The sequence below is a fragment of the Gopherus evgoodei genome, chromosome 9 (genome assembly GCF_007399415.2).
Source record: "Gopherus evgoodei ecotype Sinaloan lineage chromosome 9, rGopEvg1_v1.p, whole genome shotgun sequence".
Classification (NCBI taxonomy): domain Eukaryota; kingdom Metazoa; phylum Chordata; order Testudines; family Testudinidae; genus Gopherus; species Gopherus evgoodei.
This window is the reverse complement of record NC_044330.1, coordinates 83298891-83322440: the sequence shown is the minus strand read 5'-3', so window position 1 is coordinate 83322440 and position 23550 is coordinate 83298891. Positions and strand designations below refer to the sequence as shown.

General features: G+C 45.1%; 1 protein-coding gene across 1 annotated transcript in view; it reads right to left on the bottom strand.

Moving 5' to 3' along the window:
• EFNB1 (ephrin B1) overlaps positions 1-19677 on the bottom strand; it is a 135336-nt gene extending 115659 nt beyond the window's left edge. Inside the window, exon 1 of the mRNA XM_030576397.1 lies at positions 19072-19677. Coding sequence (XP_030432257.1) covers positions 19072-19199 — 128 coding nt within the window. The 5' untranslated portion in view covers positions 19200-19677. The remainder of the gene's footprint in view (positions 1-19071) is intronic.
• Positions 19678-23550: the final 3873 nt, after the last annotated feature.

The following is a 23550-nucleotide window of genomic DNA, read 5'->3' as shown; positions in this document are numbered from 1 at the left end:
GCTGCACAGAAACCGCTGGGAGAGTCACAATGGCGCCAAACGTGGACAGAAAAACAGGGACTGCTGGGATGTGAAGCGATGCATCATAGGGCATTGGAACAGGAAGCAGAATGACCCGCACCCTTCCATCCCCTTCCCACAACCCACGGCGCCAAAATAGGACGAGGTGCTCTGTGGGATAGCTGCCCATAATGCACCACTCCCAACAACGCTGCAAATGCTGCAAATGTGGCCACATCTGCAGTGCTGGTAGCTGTCAGTGTGGCCACACTCCAGTGCTTTCCCTACCCAGCTGTATGAAGACAGCTGTAACTCCCAGCGCTGCACACCTGCAAGTGTAGCCAAGCCCCAAGACAAACCTGTGGCCAAGAGCAATGGTCCTGCTTTAAGGTTAATTCTCAATGGCAGAATGGGAGTTTGACCAGTGTGGGGGTATGAGTTATGCCAAACACCCAATGGAACACATGTGGCAGACCAACAACAGGATACAAAGCAGGTCCAGAAAGTGCTGAACTCTCACAATAAAAGGCATGATGCAGCTCAGATTGGTAACATACCCTACAACTGTCCAGGACAATGAACACAATGAGATCCTCAACACTATATGAAACTAGGTAGATTCAGGTGGAAAATGGACATTTGAACTGGAAGCTGGATTTACCAGGAAGGGAAAAATGGATGGGAGAGGAGGTCTAGATGCCTTCGCCCAAGACAAATGGCCAACTGAAATGCTCATTCTGAGGAAAAAGATGGGAAATCAGGGCACTGCTCCTCTCTCTCTCCAGTCTCTGGGGCACATTAGATACTGCTGGATGCTGAGGAGGGGAGGAACTTTCCAGCTCCTTAGAAACTGCCCTTATGTCCTTAGGCTATCCAGACTAACCAGGCCATTCACTTGAGTGCAACTAGCTAAAGCCTCAACAAGACACCCATATGATGCTAGTAGTTGCTGCAGGAGACAGTCCCAAAAGGCCTCTCTGCACCTGCAGCAGTCGAAAGTGATTCAGCCCCACCAGTGATGCTTTGCAGAAGAAATGCCAGTCATAAGAAAACCCTTGCCCTCCCTTTGCTGAAGAATAGTTTCTGCCCAGGGCACTCGTGCCCAAGGAGCTGCTTCTCACTTCATTGGAGGTGCTTCCACTAAAGCAGCCCTCCCCTCTTGGCCTATCCCAGGGCAGGACCTGTCCCAATTGCCTAAATACCATTCATCCCCCAACCAATAGCAGTATGCACTCACCTCCGCTACCCTCATGCATTCAGTCCCTGCTGGGCCCCTTCACAGCTTAGGCCAGTCTAATGAGCCTATGAAAGCCTCCATCTTTCCCTGAGCAAACTGTCTGATCATTAGGATTCCAAAAGGCTCCAAAGTAAAGGAATTTTCCAAAGGGGCTTGGTTCTTAAGCAGAAACATGAAGCAGTGGAAAAAGCCTGTGGGAAGTCCGGCATAGCAGGAGTTTAAGGTGGAGGAGAGCACAATGCGTATAGCAGATTGAGCGATCCGACAGGGCCCATTAAGAAAAAAATGTAATACATTATGTCGTTTCTGTGGACTCTTTCCTAAACCTCTATTTATACAGCTAAAGCAGAGGTAGACAAACTACAGCCTGCAAGCCATATCTGACCATCCTCGCCGGCCCTTGAGCTCCCAGCCGGGGAAGCTAGGCCCTGGTCCCTCCCCTGCTGTTCCCACTCCCCCACAGCCACGCCGCCGCGCAGGCAGCACTCTGAGCAGCGGAGCAGCACGCTCCTGCTGAGCGGAGCGGCAGCGTGTCTAGCTACAGCCGGGCGGCGTGGCTGCCGGATAAGCTGCTCTGAGCGGCATGGTAAGGGGGCCGGGGCAGGGGTGGGGGGTCAGGGAGCAGTTGGATATGGGGTGGGGTCCCGGGTGGGCAGTTAAGGGCGGAGGGGGTCCCAGGAGGGGGGCGGTCAGGGGACAAGGAGCAGTGGGGGTGGGGTGGATGGGTCAGAGATTCTGAGGGGGGCAGTCAGGGGGGTCGGAAGTGGAAGAGGGCAGATAGGGGGTGGGGGGTAGGCTGTTTGGGGAGGCTCCATACAGTTTTGCAACCCCATTGTGACCCTGGGGCCAAAAAGTTTGCCCACCCCTGAGCTAGAGCCTTGACATGCATATATACAAAACAGACCTGAGCTGTAGTGCCTACATGTGTACAGATGATATAGGCTATTTCTCCTGCTTGTTACACATACCCATGCTAGATCAGTAAGAGCTAGCATGAATATAAATAGCTGTATAGCAGCAGCAGCTTTGGTAGCAGAGGCACAGCTGAGCTACAGAGTACAAACCTGCCTGAAACCATGGCTCAGCTGCACCTCCACTGCCACTACCCTGGTTACCACCACTACACTGCTGTTTACTCATGCTAGCTCAGTGAGAATTAAGATGGGTAGGGTACATGGACATGGGAAATCACACCTCTAGCTTACAGTACAGACACAGCCATAGATACAACATGACATGCTAAGAACGTCACAGCCTTCCCACTGCCTGCCTGAGATGAGACAATGACTAAACCCAGGAGCTGCAATGCAGCCACAGGGAGAGGCAGAGTCCAGCGAGCCATCCCTCCCTTTCCTGGATGTACAACCCCCACATAGGAAGCAACAGAATGGCAGAGGACATTCAAAGAATTGCAGTAACATTTTATTACATCTAAACTGTATCTCTTGACCAAAACATGAGACAAAGGTTTTTTTTAAACTCATCCATGATTTTCCTTGCAGCCCATAGCCAAATATAAATCCAGCCCTGCACAGAAGAGATCATATGGATGCTGCAAACACAGCTTCATGTGGGCCAGAAAATGGAAACACAGATTCACGTGGAAAGAGCTTCCTCTTCATATTGCCAATCACTGAGGTGACAGACTGCAGACCTCACTGACTATGCTGCAAGAGGGAAAAACAAGTACCCCAATAATGTGCATCTTGGATCATGGGGAATGGCAAAAAGACACGCCAGACTGTCTCCACCCCCTGTTGCATGGACACAAGACCACTATGAGCTTTTGAATTCTTCAGCTGGTGCTAAGCAAGAACGTGCGTGTGTGTGTGTGAGGGGAGGGAGGGAGGGGCGTGACAAGACACCAAATAAATCTGGCAGCATGTGTTGAGCAGCTGAATGCTCCTAGGTCTGAATGAGGGAGGGTACAGTCCTGGCCATTCAGAACCAGATAAATGAGCACTCAGCAAACAGATGAAATTTAAAGACCATGGCCAAAGCAAGTGGAAAAGTGGCTGGTAATAAGATTTGCAGACACCTGGAGGGGTACAGCTTCTCTTACAGCCCAGGAATTCAAAACAGAGGTAAGCTCTAATAACCCTGGGATCCAAGAGGAGTGAGTAATCCAGCACCCCCGATATTAAGACGATGCACAAAAAGCAAAGTCACAGGCCACTAATCACCACAGACCTGGGATGGGCTCTGAAAACCCTGCAGAAAGGACAAACACACAAGTAGGAGCAGAGCTACCTGAAGCAACTTTGCGCTGCTTGCTGGAAGCTGGATTTGTACAGTTTATATAACACCCCAAGTGGGCATGGTGCTTTAAAGACCTCTGTAGCGACAAGTCTGTACTCTGAACAGTTTGCAATCTGCAGTCAGTGTAACACAGAAAGGATGAGGCAGCACAATGCTAAAACAGCAGGTCAGAAAAGAAGCTCTTTGCTATGAGTGGACACATTTTATCAGGATATTTTTATCGTCAGCTTTGGGACAATATGGTCTGTAGATTGGCCTAGATCTCGTACATTAGAAAGCATCATCCATGGCCAGCTTTAGGCCTATTCCACCAATTCCCCTGAATCGGGCCCTGCGCCTAAGAGGGCCCCACGCCCAGTGAGAATCCCTTCCCTGGCTAGAGGTGTCTTTTTAATTTTTACTCACCTGGCGGTGCTTTGGGTCTTCAGCGGCACTTCAGTGGTGGGTCCTTCGCTTGCTCTGGGTCTTCGGCAGCACTTCGGCAACAGGTCCTTCAGTGCCACCAAAGACCTGGAGTGCGTGAAGGACCCACCGTCAAAGTGCCACTGAAGACTCGGAGCACCGCCCGGTGAGTACAAGCCCCAGGTGTTTTTTTACATGTGTGGTGGTGTTGAAGTCATCCCTGCCGGGGCCCCGTTGAAACTGTTCAAACTGGGCCCTGCACTTCCTAAAGCCGGCTCTGTACATGGCTCCTTTCATGGTCAGCACCCTAGAAGCCAGCTCCAACGCTTCCTCAAACCCACAGATACAAGGAGGCATCTGATGGGCAATCAGACCCAGACACACATTTGTGTCTTCAGTTTGCTGTAAGTCACGAGTCAGTGCAAAAATTGAAAAATCTTCCTATATTTATGTTGCATTTTACATTTGCAAGATGGATTCTTCACCGAAGATGTTAAAGTCTCACTAACCCCTCCCTTTCTCCCACACCTCCAACAGAAAATGAACCTGCCTTGAGCCAATTCTAAGCCATGCCCCTCTCCGTTCAGACTCTTTTAAATTTACATAATCATCTAAAAATCAGGAGGCACTCACTGTCGGCACCCCTGAGTCTTTGCTCAGAGATAGCCTTGGAGCAGCTGCCTTTGTTAGATTCCCTGGCACTGCAGCTTCAGCCTGACTCTGCAGTGGACTGCTGGCCTCCAGGGAGGGTGTTCATTTATGGGGTGGGGGCCACGTTCTGGCAGCAATAGTTCTATCTGCAGGTCTCTTGGCTCCTGCTGACTCTGCTTTTGTATTCTGAAGTTCTCAGCTGTACATCTGAAGAAGAAACTAACAGTTGTGAACAACAGAGCGAGAGAAAGAAAGCAACACAAATCCCCAGGATAATGAGCCCAGAAGAGGGAGATGGTGGGCTCTGAGAAGTGAGCCTTGCTTTTATTGGAGAGGCCTAAAAGGGCTATAAATCCTCAGATTCAAAGGCAAACTCAAGCTCTTTCAAGTCTGAGGAAGGCCTGGGATGTGTCAGCCGGTGAGGACTAACCACACTGCGTCCCCTGCTGAAGTGGCCTCTTCAGTAAAGCTGTTCTGCAGCTTGGGATATTACACTCAGATCCTTTCCATATGCTGCCCTTGCGGCTGCAGACAGGGTACCTTCTTAATCCCTCCCCTGGCTTCCAGGGGAATTTCTCCCTGCACAACACAAACCATCTCACACTCTCCTCTAAAAGAGAGGCCCACTATCCCATAATCCTGAAAATGCCAAAAGATGCTTAACAATAGCCCAATAGTCCCCCTTTGCAAAACTCCAGCCATCATACTGCTTTTTAAAAGGGGAAGAGTCACCATTCCACAAATCCCATATTCACAAACACTGGACCTAAAATTGCTCCTCAACTCCAGATGGGGAATGGACTTACACTAACGCTTTGTGGGAAGACAGCAGGTCTCCCCTTTGTGTTCAGTTGGGTTACTACAAGAAAGCTAAACAAAGGAATTGAATCCAACCCTTACAGCAACTGTATTTACAGGCAGACATCCTTCAGTGCAGTTCTCTCAAGCCAAATCGGGCACTTGTTCGTCTCATTGCTGCTGTAACAAGGAGCTGAATGTCTTCACTTAATAGTCTCACACACAATATCATACATGCAAACACACTTTAGAAACCCATTAAAATACAGAAATCAGTAGCAAAAGGAATGAAACGTAAAGTCTTGCACTCACATTTAACGTGTCCAACCATAAACAGACTTCTCAGCTTTAATGAGGAATAGAAAATGTAAATATTCAGCGATCAATACTAATGGCATAAGTGTATTTATAGCTGATAAGCAGCAAAGACATTTTGCTTTTTCTGAAGTACTGAACCAGAAGCTGTTGCATAATAAAAAAATCAAGCAGTGCAGATCATACTCCCCAAGGTTCAGATCAAGCTGCAAAGAAGGGAACTTCAGTCACTACAAAAAAAGAAGTAAAGCCCTTTACGGCAGGAAAAATACATTCATGTGCTCTAGGTAAGGAATGTCTCGGGCTCATTTCTGTCTCTCCTGTTCCTTTCCTCAGCTACCTGTGAGTTAGGAGCTCAGCCACCAGGGGGTGACACCTGGTCTGCTCTTGAAGAATGTACTCCCCAAACTCACTACCAATGATATTCTCCGGGGATAGAGATGAAACTAGCTTGTATAGCACCTTTCACGCAAATCCAGCCTACTTCCTTACAGTGATTAAGTATTAAGGACAGAATCTCACTATAATCTGGGGTGAGACGGAGAGGGTTAATATGAGGTGTGGGAGGAATCTTATGTCCAGACCTTCTGATACCAGTTGTTGGAAAAGACGTGTATGCTGCATATGTAGCGTACCAACCAAGGTTTGAGCTCTTCCCTTCCCCCACCCCCCACCACCACTACAACACAAGAGCCACTGAACAATTACAAGCAACAGACAGGCTTAAGAATCTATCCAGTCTGATTTACACAGTACACAAAATATCTTGCCTCAGTAATCATTCAACTCCCTCAGCCAAGGGAGGAGATCCCACACTCAAGCTCCCAAAACATAAGTAACTAGATCCTTGAATAAGCTGAGAAAGGAGTTTGTTCCCCAATACTAGAACAGCAACCACCAAGGCATAGTCAGTGGGAATCGCAGCTGCAGATCATGTGACAGAATGACACAGTTTAAATCATCTTGTGTTACTAGTTTTCACAACTTGGTGCGAATCTGCTTTTTCCATAATATGGAAGAAGTTTGCAGTGAGAGCAGCTCAGGCTCCTGAAATTCCCTCAGGATGTTTGTTTACACTGACATTTTGCAAAGCCATCAGCTAGCCCATAAAGCTGCATCTCAGCTCTGAGATTTCAAGAAAAATAAAAAGGCTTGGAAAAACCAATTCTGGAGCAGGTGCTCCAACAGCCTTTCAAACTGCTACACCACATGCTAACAAATTTGTAAGGGTTTTTGTGAATCGCAGTCACTCCGACATGACAGCATCACAAATCTAGTTCATGCTTTATCGTGTCAATATCTTGTATGCTAATGAGTTGCTTGTTAAGTAGTCAGGCATGCCACACAGCTACAATGCTGGAAGAAGCCTCCTGGAATTGTGGTTGATTAGTTTCCAGTTATTCCTTTGTCTTTTTTCATTTTAACCAGGAAGACAAATATGCAAGCTTTGCCCATCCCTATCTTTTACTGCAGAAGGCGAACAAGCCATCAATTCAGTAGTCAGGGACACTGTACACAGAGCAGATGCAGATTTGCTATTCTGAAGGTACTAAAGACGGGCTAGCAAGCAAATTAAAAAAGAAATCCAGTTCATTACAATTTCACTCGAAAACAGGTTTATCTTATCAGTATTGGGCTGTACGTGTTTGCCTTTATGTAGCTCCCTATCCTGATAGTCTACACAGTGATTTGTTCACCCACAGACTGGTATTTCCTCAACATGGCACAACCTGGCTACTACCCAAAGCAAGCACCACAGATAAAAGCTGACAAAACTACTGTGGGAAGAGAAGAGAGAAGACAGAGCACCTGTGAAGGGCAGGCTGCAGTCAGGAAAGGTTATTCCAAGCAGAACAGACAAGCCAGGGTTAAAAATAGCTAGCATTTTTTAAGTGCAGCTGCTCAGCTCCAGGGCCCTGGTGGCCTTGCCACGCTGACACCTGAATAATTCTATATCCAGCTCTGGGGAGTGAACGGAGAAAGCTCTGAGAACAAGCCATTGCTAACCATAGAAAAGCCCTACCTGCCACCACCACCACAACTCTTAACCCTTGCTTACAGCAGCATTTTTGTTTAATGCAGAATAGCCGTGTGACTGACTCTGCCCAGGCACTCAGAAAATCAGAGTCCTGGTCTCAACTCTGTCAAAAATATCTAGGGGGGCCTGGACACATCATTTAATGTCTCTCAGTTCCCCATCCTAAAAAGAAGATAATTCTTCCTTTTTCTCATCTTTTGTCTTGTTTTAGACCACACTCTCTTCAGGACAGAGAAAGGGTATGTCTTCGCTACCAATGTTGAAACGCTGCCGCAGAGAGTCAGCTCTCTCCCAGAGCTGTAATAAAACCACCTCTGCAAGGGAAGTAGCTCTCAGGGCTGGTGCTCTGTCTATACTGCCACGTTACAGAACTGAAACTTCCATCGCTTTCATCCCCTGAGCAAGAAAGTTTCAGCACTGTAAAGTGGCAGTGTAGACAAGGCCAAAGTCACTGCCTATGTGTTTGAACAGCATCTATCATGAAGAAGCCTGATCTTGCTTGGGGCTTCTAGATGCTGCTATAATGCAAAAAGAAAAAAAAAAAGTGTAAACGTTGCCACCAATGGAGCAACACAGGGGCTGGGCCAGTCAGCATAGACAGGACAGATGTTCAGCATCAACTTGTCTAGCCCCACTGGGATCAGGTAGAGATAAAAACGTCTAAACCCTGTCTGCAACTCTGACCAGCACTTCCACTGGTGGAGCTGCATTGGTGCTAGTGCAGCGGTTCTCAAACTGAGGTTATTACACTGGGGGGGGGTCGCAAGCTGTCAGCCTCCATCCCAAACCCCATTTGGCCTCCAGCATTTATAATTGTGTTAAATATATATTAAAAAAGTATTTTTAATATAAAAAAGGGGGTTGCACTCAGAGGCTTGCTATGTGAAAAGGGTCACCAGCACAAAAGCTTGAGAACCACTGTGCTAGAGCAATAGCAGGCAATCCTAGAAACTGCTCATGTACACACAGCCTTTAAGGTTGTCCAGTAAGTAGCAGACTGTGCCCTCCATGCGAGGCTGTGGACTTCTGAGTCTCAACTATAATGACCAACACAGACTGCCAGTGATGAGTGACCATTAATGTAGACAGTCCCCTGAAGAATTGGTGTGAGAAACGATCACTTCCAAAACTCAGTCCCTGATACTCTATCACAGGGGTCTCAAACTCAAATGACCACGAGGGCTCTCATTGGCCCAAGAGCTGCATTACTGACACCTCCCCACTGCCACCCTCGGCCCTGCCCCCACTCCACCCCTTCCCTGAGGCCCTGCCCATTCCCACCCCTTCCCTGCCCCCATTCCAACCCCCTCCCTGAAATCTCCACCCCAACTCTGTCCCCTCCCTGCCCCCAGGGGGAGCAGGAGGGCTGTGGGGTGTGGCAGAGGCTCAGGGCACGGAGTTGGGGTGTAGGGTGCAGGAGAGATGAGAGGTATGGCAGAGGGTCAGGGCAGACAGTTGGGGAGCATGTGGGGTGTGGCAGTGGGTTCAGAGCAGGGGATTGGGGTGGAAGAGGGGTGTGGCAGGGGGTCAAGGTGCAGCAGGCAGCTCAGGGGACTGGGGTGCAGGAGGGGTGCGAGGTGCAGCAGGGGGTTCAGGGCAGGGAGTCAGGTGCAGGGTGCAGCAGGCGGCTCAGGAAGGGAGTTGGGGTTGGGGTGCAGCAAGGTGCTCAGGGCAGGGGGTCAGGGTGCAGGGTACAGCAGGGGGTCGAGGTGCAGCAGGGGGCTCAGGACAGTGGGTTGAGGAGGGGTGGGTTCTGATCTGGCGAGCACTGGGGGTGGGGCAGGGCAGACTCCCTGCCCGCCCTGCCCCCATGCTACTCTGGGAAGCGAAACGAACAAGAAAAAGAGGCACACGGGCGTGTGTTGCTGTTGCTTCAGGCACCTCCCCCAGCAGCTCCCATTGGCCAGGAACAGGGAACCGCAGCCAACGGGAGCTGCTGGGGGTGGTGCCTGAAGCAACAGCAACACACTCCCCTGCGCCTCTCTTCCCCCATGTTCTTTCAGCTTCCCAGAGCAGCGCGGGGGCAGGGCAGGCAGGGAGCCTGCCCTGCCCCCTGTGCACACCAGGCCAGAGCCGCTCTAGGTAAACACTGGGGGATGGCGGGGGGGATCTGTGAGGAGCTCGCGGGCTGAAACCCCTGCTCTAGCACCTCTCACAAGTGTAAGGTCACAGAAGGCGGCTTTTTGGTTTGTTTGTTTTTGTTCTAAAAAACATTCTTACTCCATGGAGTTAATTCAAAATAGTTAATCTAGAATAACTCCCTACGTAGACAAGACCTAAAAGAAATTAATTAAAGGGGAAACAGAGCAAACGGAGCCAACCTTCTAGCGTAAATAAGAGAAGTATAATAAAAGCACCACCACATTACTGCATCCTTGCCCAGATGTGACATGATGGCTACTCCTTCCAGTTTCCTCCTATACAAGGAATCATTAATTAGACACAGAGCGGATTTCAACTTTGTTTCTCCACACCCTGCTTCAGCTGCCAGACTCCAAATAGCATGTGCTACTGATCTCTACAAGACGTTTCTCTACTAGGACTCATGCACTCATCCAGCAGATTTGTTTCCAAGCACCAAGGCTTCTTTGACTCTAACACTTTGTAGAAGGGCTACTCTGCTAGATATTAGGAGCTCTGAAACCTTTCAAGGAGACACTGGGACAATACTACCCATCTGAGACACAAAAATCCTATAGCAGATTAGTGCTGTCTCCAATACATATCAAAGACTTTTAAAACTCCACTCAATATTAATCCCAAAAAGGGCAAAAAGCTTTAATTAGACAAAGTCTGAAATATTAGCCTTGGTCTTTATAACTAACACAATGAGGATACGGGAAAAGGCCTACACGATGCATGCTAGTATCCACACTCCGTTCCATGGATACACTATCTGCATCTGTTGTACTATGCCTGTTTTGGACAAGACTCATCTTCTGTTTGCGAAACCACTATATAAAGCGCCATGTATATCTGAAATTATGTATTTAAAAAAATATAAGGGTAGAGAATATACTGAAGTCACTAATTCCTTCAGATCAAATATGAAATGGGACCCTCATCTGAAATGCTGAAAGAAAAAGAGAAAAAAAAATTCCCCCAAAGAAACAAAAGCTTTGATTCTGTCATAATTCCAGACAGCGTTTTAAGGTACTTTAGCAGCTGTTTAGCTACAAGAAACTACAGCTCCTTTCACAATCAGTCACCCCATCACAGCTCTTTTTTAAGGAAGCAATTAAATCTGTTTTATAGAATCCAGTGGTATTTACGCAGCTACTGCAACAGTCACTGCTTCAAATTCAGTCCCCCCACCCTCTTTTTTTTTTTTTTTTAATTTTCTTAAGTCAACAGAAGAGTCATTCCCTAAAGACATTCACTGAGCCCTGGCAAAGGCACTGAGAAGGGAAACAGGACTTAGAGGGAAGTGGCTTTCTTTCTTTCTCCAAAGTTGAAACTTACATTTATTCATCTCTCCCCTGAATAACACCAAAACATGCCAAACTTGCCATATCCTCACTGAAATGAAGAGACAGGCAAAGTGTGATAAAAATCCCCTCCATCATGCATGAACACAAAGTTATGTAGATTTGCTACAAAGTAGACTGCTGCACCCCTATAATCACAACACGCAAACAATGTTCTGCTTGCACTTTAAATTGAAGCTAGCCAACCTGGAAAATGCACTTTCAACAACACTGCACAGAACTGAACTAGCATTATGCTCATAATCATGAGGCCAAGCTTACATCTGAACTATTCGAATCAAAGCATGCAATGCTCTAAAGTCCCTTTTCCACCCTCGTCTTCCTGGTACATTTGAGAACAGTTCTTTGATTTCAGCAGGAAACATGAACCAGGATTCAGGCTGCCCAGCCCCAGTTAATCCAAACCAGTCTTTTGAGATTAAGAAAAACCCTTCAGATGTACCAGTTAAAGGTGCATGCATGCTATAAGATCAATTACGCTGCCATCTGGATATCCTACACTCAGATTAGCAAGGAACCACAGCAGATAACACCCAACTACTACCAGCAGAATCACTCTTATTCAAAAGAAAGGCTCAAAGAGTTCTACAATCAAAATACATTTGTAATTAAAAATAAGCAGCATGTATTCAATATTGCTCAACTCCTTATACTGTGAAGCGTCTCATGCACCCCCAGTACGGTAATTAAATTACATCTGCTCCTACAAGTGTTAGCCCACTGATGCAGAGCTCCAGGCCAACTACTCCCATCAAAAACAGCTTTCCCACAAGCACTTTGTCCCTCATAAAAGACATTTAAAAAAAAAAAAAGCAGAGAGACACCAGTCTTCAAACCCAATGCTTACAAAATTAAATAGGACACTGTGATGTCATTAAAGACAGAATAAAAATACCACAAAGGATAAGACCTTTTTGTTCTTGGCAAACTTTTTTTTTTATTTGTTTTTTTAAGATAGCTTTCTGTAGCAAGAAAATTACTAATAAGTGAGCAAGTCTAGGAATAAAATTTCTGGGGGTGGAGGGGGGAGAATATAGTAGGTTATAATCAATTCTGAAAAGCTACATGGATGATGTGTCCCATTTCCCTCTCCTCCCTATTAAAATGCTTTCTGGAAAGCCAAATTCCAACCTGAAATGAATTTTCCAAACCGTATTTTATTAGGAATGTTTCCTTTCAGCGTTCAGCACAGAAGCCCACCAGGATCAATATTTCTCCAAGATTACACTCATGGGATTTAAGATTTAGTCAGAATTTCTGTGTAACTCCAAGTTGTCTAACAATAGTACACCCCAACCAGCCATCAAAAACACTATCTATTAAATAGCACACAGTCTGATTAATTCATTGAAACAAAACTACAATTTTTGTCCCCCTATAAACTCAGAAAGTAGTTTTCAAAGAGCCCCCTTCAGAGATGATGGGATAAAATTAGAACCACATTGGTTCATTGAGCCCCCTGTAGAACAGCTCTGCTCATTTCCAATGCAAAGCTCACTTAAAGGGGCACTAATCCTGTCAACATTTGTCCAAAATGTTTGTTGACTACACATTAAAAGCTCAAGCCCACCAAAATCATCATCATATTTTTCAGATACACATCCTTATCCTGCATTTTTCACAGTGCAAGATACGGTAATATCTGATAGTGCAAAGGCCAAAAATGAAACTGACTAGAAACAAAAAGGAAATTTTTCTGCATTTCTCACTCAACATGAGCGAAGTAAAGTATTTGACACAGCGGAAAGTAAATGAAAGATTTAAAAGGCTAGGGCATTTTGTATCATCTATAAGAAAGCTGCCCTTTTACATACAACACTTAACCCGATAGCGTCCACTTAATCCAAAGGGTAACCACAGCTACTTCTCTCACTCCACGGAAGAGTTACAAAATAAAATTATAATTCATCCTTTATATGAATAGTAGTGGGATGCAGGGAGAAAAGGGCATAAAAATACTGACATATTTTAAAGTGACACGATCAAGTCCTGCCAGTCTATAGTGTAAATGCTTTTTTCCTTGTATCTCTTAGAAAATTCCACGTTATTTTTAAACGCTTTCACTTTCTTCTAAAAACAAGTATCAATTCTAAGCACTTTTAATGGTATTTGGATAGAGAACTGATAAGGAATCACCAGAGTTCTATGTTTCCAAGAAGCATAACAGAAAACATTTTTTGCGTTTCAAAATTCCTAATGAGTGGTCTTTAAATGCATCAGCACAGAGGAAATAATTATAATGTAACAAAAAGCAAACTGTTCATTTTTATTAGGTTGGGGGGCAAAGTGTGATGGGGGCTATGTAGATTTCACCCCACTTCTTAAATTTGCTTATTAAATTGCATTTGCTAGCGAAAGCAATACATAGTGAAAAGGGGGATATGTCTAATTGAGCAGAATTTGCAAAAATCAAAAGCACTAGCACAAGATACAAAAGTGTAGCATGTTCTGTTTGGTAACCAATTGTCTCTAATGAGACCTGAACTACAGAAGAAAGCAACACAGAGAGGGGTTCCACAGATTTAGTTGTGGCAACCCCTGAAAAACTGGAGTCCAGAAATTAAGAATTTGATTTCCACTTGTGTATTAAAACACAAGAGCAAGAGAGGATATTCCACAAGGGTCCAAGCCCTAGACAGAATTTGATAAACGTTACTGGTATCCACAGCTGCCTTCTATACAGAAAACTTACACAGATATGGATCTGCTCTAGCTAGTATCCTTGCAAAACAGAGAAGAAATGCTGTGAGACCAAATACCCCAAAAAGTTCAACCTATCCATAACTAGAAGACAGAAAACCAAAAACTGAACATTTTCTGTGTGGGAACTCTATCATCATGCAGACGTTCCATATTCATTTCAGCCTTTCATCACCCCTGAATAACCAGCCAATCTTTAATTCCTATCTATTTGGCGTTACTTCAGCAGGTTAATTTGTAGAGGGAAAGAAAGAATGATTTTCAACATTACTCCCTAATCACCTTGGTAAACCTCAGTATATGCCTGGCAATGGAGCTGTGCCTTTGTCTTCAGCCAAGTCCTACACTTTACTCTGGCTATTCAAAAGAGAAATTCTGATGACACCGGAGGCCTGCTGGCAGAAAAGTCAAGACAAACAGAAATATGAATATATCAGAGAAATAGGTTCTACATAAGCAAGTGTTCCTACAGACTTTAGCTTCTGAAATCTATACTATGGGAAGTTTGAAGTAGAACCAGCAATTCCACCGTACTCCAAACAAATTCCACATGCATCAAGGAGTGACCATTACCCTCCAATGGTAACTATTCCACCTATTCATCGACCCCTCTGTATGGGAAGGAAAACAAGGATCTTAACTAAAGAGGACATCTCCAAATCCACCCACATATTGATCTTCATAAGCAATGAAACATTCTTTTAATTTGCCCTTTTCCAGTGTTACATTCTACGGCAAGAACTGCAACAACTTAGACTATAAGGACAACCAGTTTTCCTGTGACAGCTAGGCACTCTGAAAATTTATTGGCATATGCTTGCTTTCGGGTGGGGCATTAAATAAATATCATACTCCAAACACGTAGAATAATTATTTATAAAACTCCTCCCAACCTTGCAGGTATTAACAATTTAACACTAAAAACATTTTAATTAGTCAGGTTTGTCTACTCAACGTGCACATTTTACATTACCCAGATATGGAAAAGTACCAGAAATGCAGCTCAAAGGTATCAGCTAACTCATAATAAGAAGACTCATCACATAATGAAGGAGGGTGTTTTCTCTTTCCTTCCTAGCACAAATTAGAATGGCAAACTCTCTGCACTAAGGAAATGCCATCTCACATCGGTCCCCTGCCAGGTACATCCACCTATGACTTCTCAAGTTAATGCAATCAGTTAAAAATTATTTCTAGTGCCACTCTCCTCTCCCCACTTTCTTTCGTTCTTTCAAATAAGCTGAGGTGGTCTCTGGAACCAATTTACTTTTTTTACCTCCCTTCAAAGCCTGCATGATAGATTTACAAATGAAGATGGTCACTTCTTGGGGAAGGGGGCTCCTCTTGAGCTCCAGGCCCATGAAGGTATCTTTAAAAGGGCGGCGGGGGGAAGAATCTAATAGATGCAATCTATTTTTGGGATTTTATTGGCCAGAAAAAGTCTCTTTCCTAGTCTAAGTCCTCTGCATCAGAATGGGAGCGTTTACATCCATATTTGCTTGCTGATAGCGAGATAAATTGGAGTTTAAGTGTTAGTGTCCAGCGGTACAGAATGACCAAACTGTTTCAAATTATTTTGTTTTCCCGTTTCCTCCCTCTCTCAGAAAAGCCATAAGCCCATCTGATAAGAGATTTGGAGAGAAAGTTATCAAGATAAAGGCTTTTTAAAAAAAAAATTGAGACGAGATGGGGATAAGATAAACACTCTGATTTACAAGATAAAGTTCAGCAAGACTGCTACCAAAAACATCCTGATGTAATCGTCCCAAAATGCCTACATGTCATTAGCACCCAAGCTGGGTTCTTAAACATCTTTTAAAAGCTTTTAGTTACTTTCTAATCCAAAAACATATTGGAAAAGTAACTTCCATTATCAATATTTTTAAGTTAAGACCACAGTTGTTCTGGGATTCTACCGAATTTATTCTATGTGAAGTTGTAATGCCACGTTACAATAAGGACTTGAGGAAAAAAGGAGTGAATGCTGGAATCCCATCAGATATATAAAGTAAAGTAGGACTTGAAGGAAATGCTTAAATCTTCCCCTGTCACCCTACCCTGAAGATAAGAGTTGTTTAAATTCTGATTATTTCAAAAGCTTAGCTGGTAACAAAATCAGTACTATTAGATTTCAGAAACTGGGAATGCAGAAGCAAAGATTTACTTCTCTGTTCGTGTTTTAATGCAAGAAAGATTCCTTCCTCTCAGAAATCTTCAAAAAATACCTATTTTTTTTAACAAGCCATACCAGCCTTTCCATATCAAAGTACACCAGTACTGAACTGGTAAGACAAAACTATTAACAATCTTTAATTTTCGGGCAACTCATGCCTAACAGCCTCTGGGTGCCTTAAATATAAATGAAAAACAATTTACAAACAGGCAACATGTTCCATTAGGTTCTGAACAACCAACTGTTTCCAAAGACATTTACAGAAACAGATAGGAAAGTGCCTACCACTTTACACCAGGTAAAACAAACAGGCAACAACAAATTTGCCAGGAGCAAAGGAAGACCAGCTTTTGACTCAGAAAATAGTACTTCCAAGCCATTTTAGAATCAAGGACAATTTGAAGATCTGCTCGAAAGAAGCAGACAGATGAGCATATCTGGTATCTTATTAAAGTATATATAAAGAGTAAAATTTCTACAACAAGGTGTAATGTATTTACCATTTATACTAGGTGCAAACCAGAGGCATTATTAAATAAAGGCTGGCACCAAAGTTTACAATCTTCTCTTGTGGAGCCAACTGATATCTCTGGATGCTGGATCCTGTAGTCAATGGGAATGCAAATTGCAGGCAGAGTTGTCTCCCTGGCTCCAGCTTGCAGAGTTCAGGTAAATGACAGAAACCAGGGGCTAGTTTTTAAATATTTGCCCATTAGTCAAAATTTATTAAAAAATCCTTTACAGACTAACACAGTAGGGGAGGAAGAAAAAAAATGGAGTGGGCCTAGAGCCAATCAGAACCTAGCAAAATGGAAAGGCAATCTGTGCACTTCTAAAGCCGTGGGTAAAAAGCATAGATTACTTTTAGGTGATCTAATAAAGATATCAACAGAAATCCTGTTTGCAATAAAACTGAAGTCTTGCTAAGACTGCAAATAACTTGAAACATTCCTAGATCTCATCTGTATCTGCAAAAGCAGCCAGAAAGTTATGTTAACACATTAAAAAAAAAAAAGAAAAAAAAAAGACAAAGTTCTCACCCAATTTTTTTGTGCAAAGGGAACATCGTTTTGGCATAAAACTGACAGAGATGTGATGAGGTTTTGATATATTAACCTTCAGTTCTTTTGCCTTTAGCCCAAGTTTGCACAAACATGTGAATTGAAAGCCATCTGCTGGCAATTCCAGACCAATACCTACAGCTTAAGTAGTAAGATTCTCAGTACCCTATTTTTAACAAGCAAAACAACAACAACAAAAAATATCCAATATAACTGGCATAAGAGGGGTACTAAAACTTGGAATCCCCGTTCAACTTGAAATCCCTTGTGGGCCATTAAAATTTGATTTTGTCCGTTCTACTCAGAAATATTCTAATACACTTAAAGGTTCAAAGATCTGGAGAAAAGTCTGCATGACAATTAAAACGAAATTTAACCAACTGCCAACACCGATTTTCCCTGAGAAAACGGGGGAGGAGGGGAGCAGGAGAGAATCTTGTAAAAGTGTGGTCACGAGACTGCAAAATGAAGGAACAATTTGAGTAATGTTTTAAATGCAGTCAGGGAATCCCTGTGAAAGAAAAAAGGTGCTCCCACATCCCACAAAAATATTTGAACAGCAGCAATTAAATGAGATGCAAGATTTAAAAATACAATATTTCTACACCACTTTAATTGAGCACATCCAAAAACTGGAATATTTTGCTGTAGAAAAGTAATGTCTAGAGCTTGGGACTGAACACAGACTGGAATAAAAGAAACAGATGGGACTCTAATATTGTACTTCTTGAACCATTCAAGGTGGCCAAGGGGAGGGAGGAGAGGAAAATGTTCTTCTCCCACTGTATTAACTGTCCCACCAGCTTGAATTGAAAAATCACATTAGACAAATAAGAAACTCTTCTTTTACTGATACATTTTACATGCTCATTTCATATCGCCATTGTCCCTAAATAAGGGACCTCTGGTATTACTCTAACAAACAAGAGCGTATGAGCAGTCTTTCCACCCTTCTTTGAGGGCAAAGTCAGGGAGCATCTCTTTCAGGTTATGATTGATTAGAAAAGTAAATGTATTATTAGGACGGTAAGATTAAGTGAATATATTTAGCTTTATCAAGTCACATAGCCTAATAGAGGGGGTAAGGGAGAATCAAAGTAAAAATATACATGTTTAATTTCATCTAAGAGAGAGGGAAAATGCTTCATCAGTGATCACTTCAGGCTCTCGCCTCGCCCTATAAATCATTTATGTCCATCTGCGTATGTGTGTTACCTATGGAGTCCCCAGCGGGATGCTTTGCCAGTTTCCTAAATGGGTTTCTGTGGAAGAGATGAAACCCTAGATTATCCAGAGCTAGAAAAGCTAATAAAATATTCATTTTAGTCTATTTAAAAACCTGGAGCATGTCATCTTCCCCCCTCTCTAAATGCTGGATCTAGGCAGAGCTGTGTATTTCGGGGAAAGAAGAAATCAGACACAATGGGGCCGGCCCTTTAGGCAGGATCAGCCATGGGGAGGCAACGTCCGCGGGAGCAACGCTGAACTCAGAACCACGTTACAGCCCAACGGGCCCGATTTAAGCACCGGGGCCGCGTTAAACTTCTGTAATTTCTCTCTCTTCCCACGAGCTGCCCCAGCAGATGCAGCGGAGACTGCAGAGACTCCAGACGCGTTCGCCGGGGAAGGAGGAGAGGTCTGCACGGCGACCAGCAGGAACATGACAGCTTGGTCTGCCACCCCGAGCAGCCGAGCCCAGCTCGATCCGCGCCCAACGCCAGGGACAGTGCACCAGGGCAGGAACGGGCTGATGGGCACCGCACACTCTGGACGGCCCTGGACTGCCGTGAGCTCCAAAGGGATTGCCTCGCCCTGGACCCCAGCTCCTGCGCCAGGCAGAGGCGCCCAGACCACGCTGCCATGCCCGCGCCCCGGAGAACCGGTTCCCGCTAAAAGGAAAGGGGAGACGCCCGCGGCAGAGATGGGGGACCCAAGAGTGCGGCACGTACTTGGAGTTGGCCGAGCTCCAGGACACCGGCTCCAGGTTCTTGGCCAGCGGCGCCGCGAGCCGGCACATGGCAAGCAGGACGCCCAGGAGCCACTTGCAGAGACTGGGGCGCCCCTCCGGCAGGGCCATCTTCCCCCTCGCCCGGGGGCGCCGGGGCCGGGGAGCCGCTAATCCTCCCGGTGCTGTAAATCCAGCCGGCCGCTGCCCTGGTTCTCAGCCGGTTTCACGCTCCCATCTCCCGGGGCTGGAGTCCCCCGGCAGCAGGGCTCACTCCGCCCGCATCCAGGGCCCCCCGCGCAGCTGCTACGGCTCCCCCAGACGGGCACTGCTGCCGGGCTGGTCCCGCGGAGAAATCCGCCCCTCTCCCCCACGCGCTAGTCCCTCCGAGCCGGGGCCCCCCGCGCCTCGCCCCGGATTAGCTCCTCGGGGCCCCGTCGGCTGGAGTCCAGCTCTCTGCGGGTCTCTCAGCTCTGCTCTCCGGTCCCAGCGCGCCCATGCACTCCCGGCTCCACACTGTAACTCCACGGGCTCAGCCCGCCCGTCCCGTCGGCTTAGCGCATCCCCTCCAACTGCCCAACTTGCACAGCGCCACCGCCCGCCCTGCCACGCTCTGTACACCCCAGCGCAGGCACCAGCGAGGCCAGCCGCACCTCGCCGACCAATAGCGAAGCGGGATAGTGGGGCCTTCGCCTCTCACTCCGCCTCTCAGGCTGAGAGGGGCAGGGCCGCCCGGCCTCTTAAAGGGAGGTGCAGCTGTAGCGGCGCGTGCGGTTGCTAGTTTTGAGGCAGTAGAATGTCTGCTGAATGGAACGAGTGCGTGCAGTGCTGAGGGTGTGTATGTGTGTGGCGGCTGGCGCGCAGAGCTGGGGTTGATGCATGTGAGGGGAGAGCGGTGGTGCACAGCTGTAGTGAAGTAAAAGCAGCAAAGAGTCCTGTGGCACCTTATATAGACTAACAGAGGTATTGGAGCATGAGCTTTCCTGGGTGAATACCCACTTCCTTAGATGCAGGGCTGTGAGGAATGCACTGGGTCATATAGAAGGAGGGTGAAGCGAGGTGGGGTAAATCAGCTGCTCTGAAGAGCAGTTGCCTTTGTAGTAAGGATCTCTGTGCAGGACTCTGCTAGGGCCCTTGTCCTATGCCAAGACTTTCTCTGCTCTGGAGCCTGGCTGAGCCAAGAACCCTGGCAATAATTGGGGGCAGGCAGCTTCAAGAGGCATTCTGTTTCCTGCTCCTGGCTCGGGCACTCCCCTCCCTTGCAAAGCGAAGTGTGTGTGGGGACATCACGGATCTGGAAAGGAGAAGCCGCACGGCGCACAGAGGTTGGAGGCACCCAGATAGCTTAACTTAAAGCCCTAGCCCGAAATGCTCGCACTCCATGCAGTTCTTAGCAGGCAGGGGAAGAGGGCTCACTTCACTTTCATGAATTGCAAGAGACTCTCCCTGTTTGGTTAAAGGAGAGGAGCGGAGTGGGGCTGGGGGGCGAGCCCTGTTTGCAGAAGGAAATGCCCCCCCCCTCCTTATCTGATTTACAAGCCGCTCTGTCTCTGAGCCACTCGATAAGGATCTGCAGAGCGCTTCAGCAGTTGTGAGCAGTACAGCTCTTCGTAGAGCCAGATGGAAGAAACTGCAGAGGGGTTCACTCGCCCCTTCTTTACTCAGCAGCTCTCATGCTTCTGTAACATCCAGCCGTTTCTTTCACGGGGCAGGCAGAGTGGGGTTATTCTTTCAATTCTCCCTTCTCCGCTCACCACACATTGGGAATAATTCAGTTACTTTTCTGCATTTTCTCTACTAGTGTAAAATTAAATAGCATTTTATCCACAGGGTCTCAAATGTTAACCCCTCCGCTTAATCACGCATCCAGACGTCTTCCCATAAAACACAATCACCCTGTTCAACACAAATGAAATAAATCCAAAACAAGTTCTAGAATCCCGCAAATTGTTCAGCTGTTTCCCTACACAACATCTTTCTTACTTTCCATAACATTAACGTGTCCAAGATAATCTGCTTTTAAAAGGGAAAAAAGTCAGTGTGTGCGCGCGCATTATTTCATTGGGATTATGATTATAAAATCCCGATTAAAATTAATCTGTTAGAGGGCTAACTGGGATGGATTGCCTGCTATATATCTAATGACTTCTGGGTTTGCCTGAGCCTCGGTCACTCTTGTTTCTGCCAGACAGTTTATTGCTGTTTTTACAAAGGAGTTGTGAGTTTTGAGCATTAAAATTGTTTGGTTTTCCGTTTGATTGGATTTTCTCTGACTTTGGGGTGGGTTTTGAATGATTTCAAGGACATTATGATACTCGGAGCCCTAGGATCTGGGTTTGGATTTTATAAATTTGTTTTTTCTTCCGTTACAAAAAAGGGATTATTTTTGTAATATGTTGTTTTCATCAGTTACTCTTGTATAACTTTGATCTTTATCTGTGTTTCAATACCAATAATACTGCCCTAGGGTTCCTGTATTACGTTTTTCCCCGCTAAATTACTGAGACATGCTAGCTACGGCATTCAAATATGGACTAATATCTCCACCTGCTGGCTAATAATTTCACTGTCTGGTTCATATCCATAGCCTGCTCCTGGCTTGAAATGGCTCACCTTGATTAAGTACGGTGTCCCTATTAACTGTTAGAGATAAACAGTCTCCGAAAGACAGTTGTCTCATCCTGCTTTCTGTCCATAGCCTGAGATGCCTCAGTGAGAGTCTATAAAGATTGCTGCAGGCTCAGCTTTTCCTCCTGTTGCTGCTGCTGCAGTCCTGTGGTTGAAGAGATGAGCAGCTGTCAGCACTAAATCAAACTCTTGGGCTATAGACAGTCCTCCTGGCATTTTCTCCATTAGATATTCTTCTAATCTACAGAAGTCCATTTCTCTACTTAAGAGAATGGGAGGGTCCCTTGAGATCAAGAGGTAAGAGGGAGCTTTCTTTCCCTCACTTCTTCCTTCATTTTAAAAAAGCTTCAAGCAAAGTTCTCAAGTTATCTTTCATTGTTTCACATCTGCCTAAGACATGGATAATGTGAGAAAGATGACACCTCGAGCCTGAGTTTAGAGAAGCAGCAGCAAGCCTGTGGAGCCACTTCTTTTTGCTGTTGAGCTGAATGCTAAAAACAGATAACATTCAAGCCAAAACTCTAGCCCAGAGGTAGGCATCTTATGGCACGTGCGGCACGCAAGCTGATTTTCAGTGGCACTCACACTGCCTAGGTCCTGGCCACCGGTCTGGGGGGGCTCTGCATTTTAATTTAATTTTAAATGAAGCTTCTTAAACATTTTGAAAACCTTATTTACTTTACATACAACAATAGTTTAGTTATATATTATAGACTTATAGAAAGAGACCTTCTAACAATGTTAAAATGTATCACTGGCATGCAAAACCTTAAATTAGAGTGAATAAATGAAGACTCAACACGCCACTTCTGAAAGATTGCCGACCCCTGCTCTAGCCTCTTATAAGTATGCATTTAATAAACCTGGAAGTAACCTAGTTTGAGCTCCTCTGATATTTGCAAACTGGAAAATAAAATACTCATAAACTGAAGGTCTGCAGAGATTTCCCTGAAAACACAAGGGTATAGCAGTCTTGTATTACCCATTCCCATGCAAGCTAAATTAGTTTGTTAGGCACTTACGGAGAAGTTAGAATCCTGAACACAAGTTAAAATTGTAGATTTGATTTAAGCTAATGAGTGAGTTCATTTACCATTTTTATTTGATATCATAATTCAGAAAGGAAGAAAATGCTGGGGGGAAAGAAGAAAGAGTTATTTTCTCTTTAGGTGGGAGGATTTATAATTTACCACAATGAGTTATATTGCAACAAAAGTAATTATTCTAAGTAAGTTGGCTGGGGAATAGAAAATTGCATTATAGCATCAGTGACTTCCTCTTGTGTCTTCCATCATTTGTTCTAGTCAGAAAATTAAGCATCAAGAACAGAGACACATTTACAAGAGATTTTATCAAACATGTCACAACAAGCTTAATAACCCCTTTGTCTTTTGTGCCAGGAAGTAGTTTACCTTTAACAGGTACAAGTCTTTTGCATTCTTTCCATTTGTCTATCCCATTTCTAAGCAAATGGGGGAAGTAAACTAGGAATTTGTACTTTTTCTGACCTGGATGAAGTGCCCATGGAAACTGGCAGACTTTAATCTCTGCACATGACAACATAATTGGTTGCCATGGACATGTTCAGTGCCACAAAATGATCTTTCAGGTAGGAAATAAGCAGCAGGTAAATTCTTAAGAAACATCCCTTGTGAAGAAGAGTAAACAGTGGAAAGAGAAAATAGATCCAACAGAACCAGAATAATTTCTGAAGCAAGTAATTTAACATTACATGAAGGGTGCACTGAAAAAGTCAATATCTAGAAATGCAAAAGTTAGCATTCCAGCAGCAGTGGTACGAATATCTGGAGTGTTGCACATCCTGTATCTCTTGTGGATGGCTCTTAATAGTTAT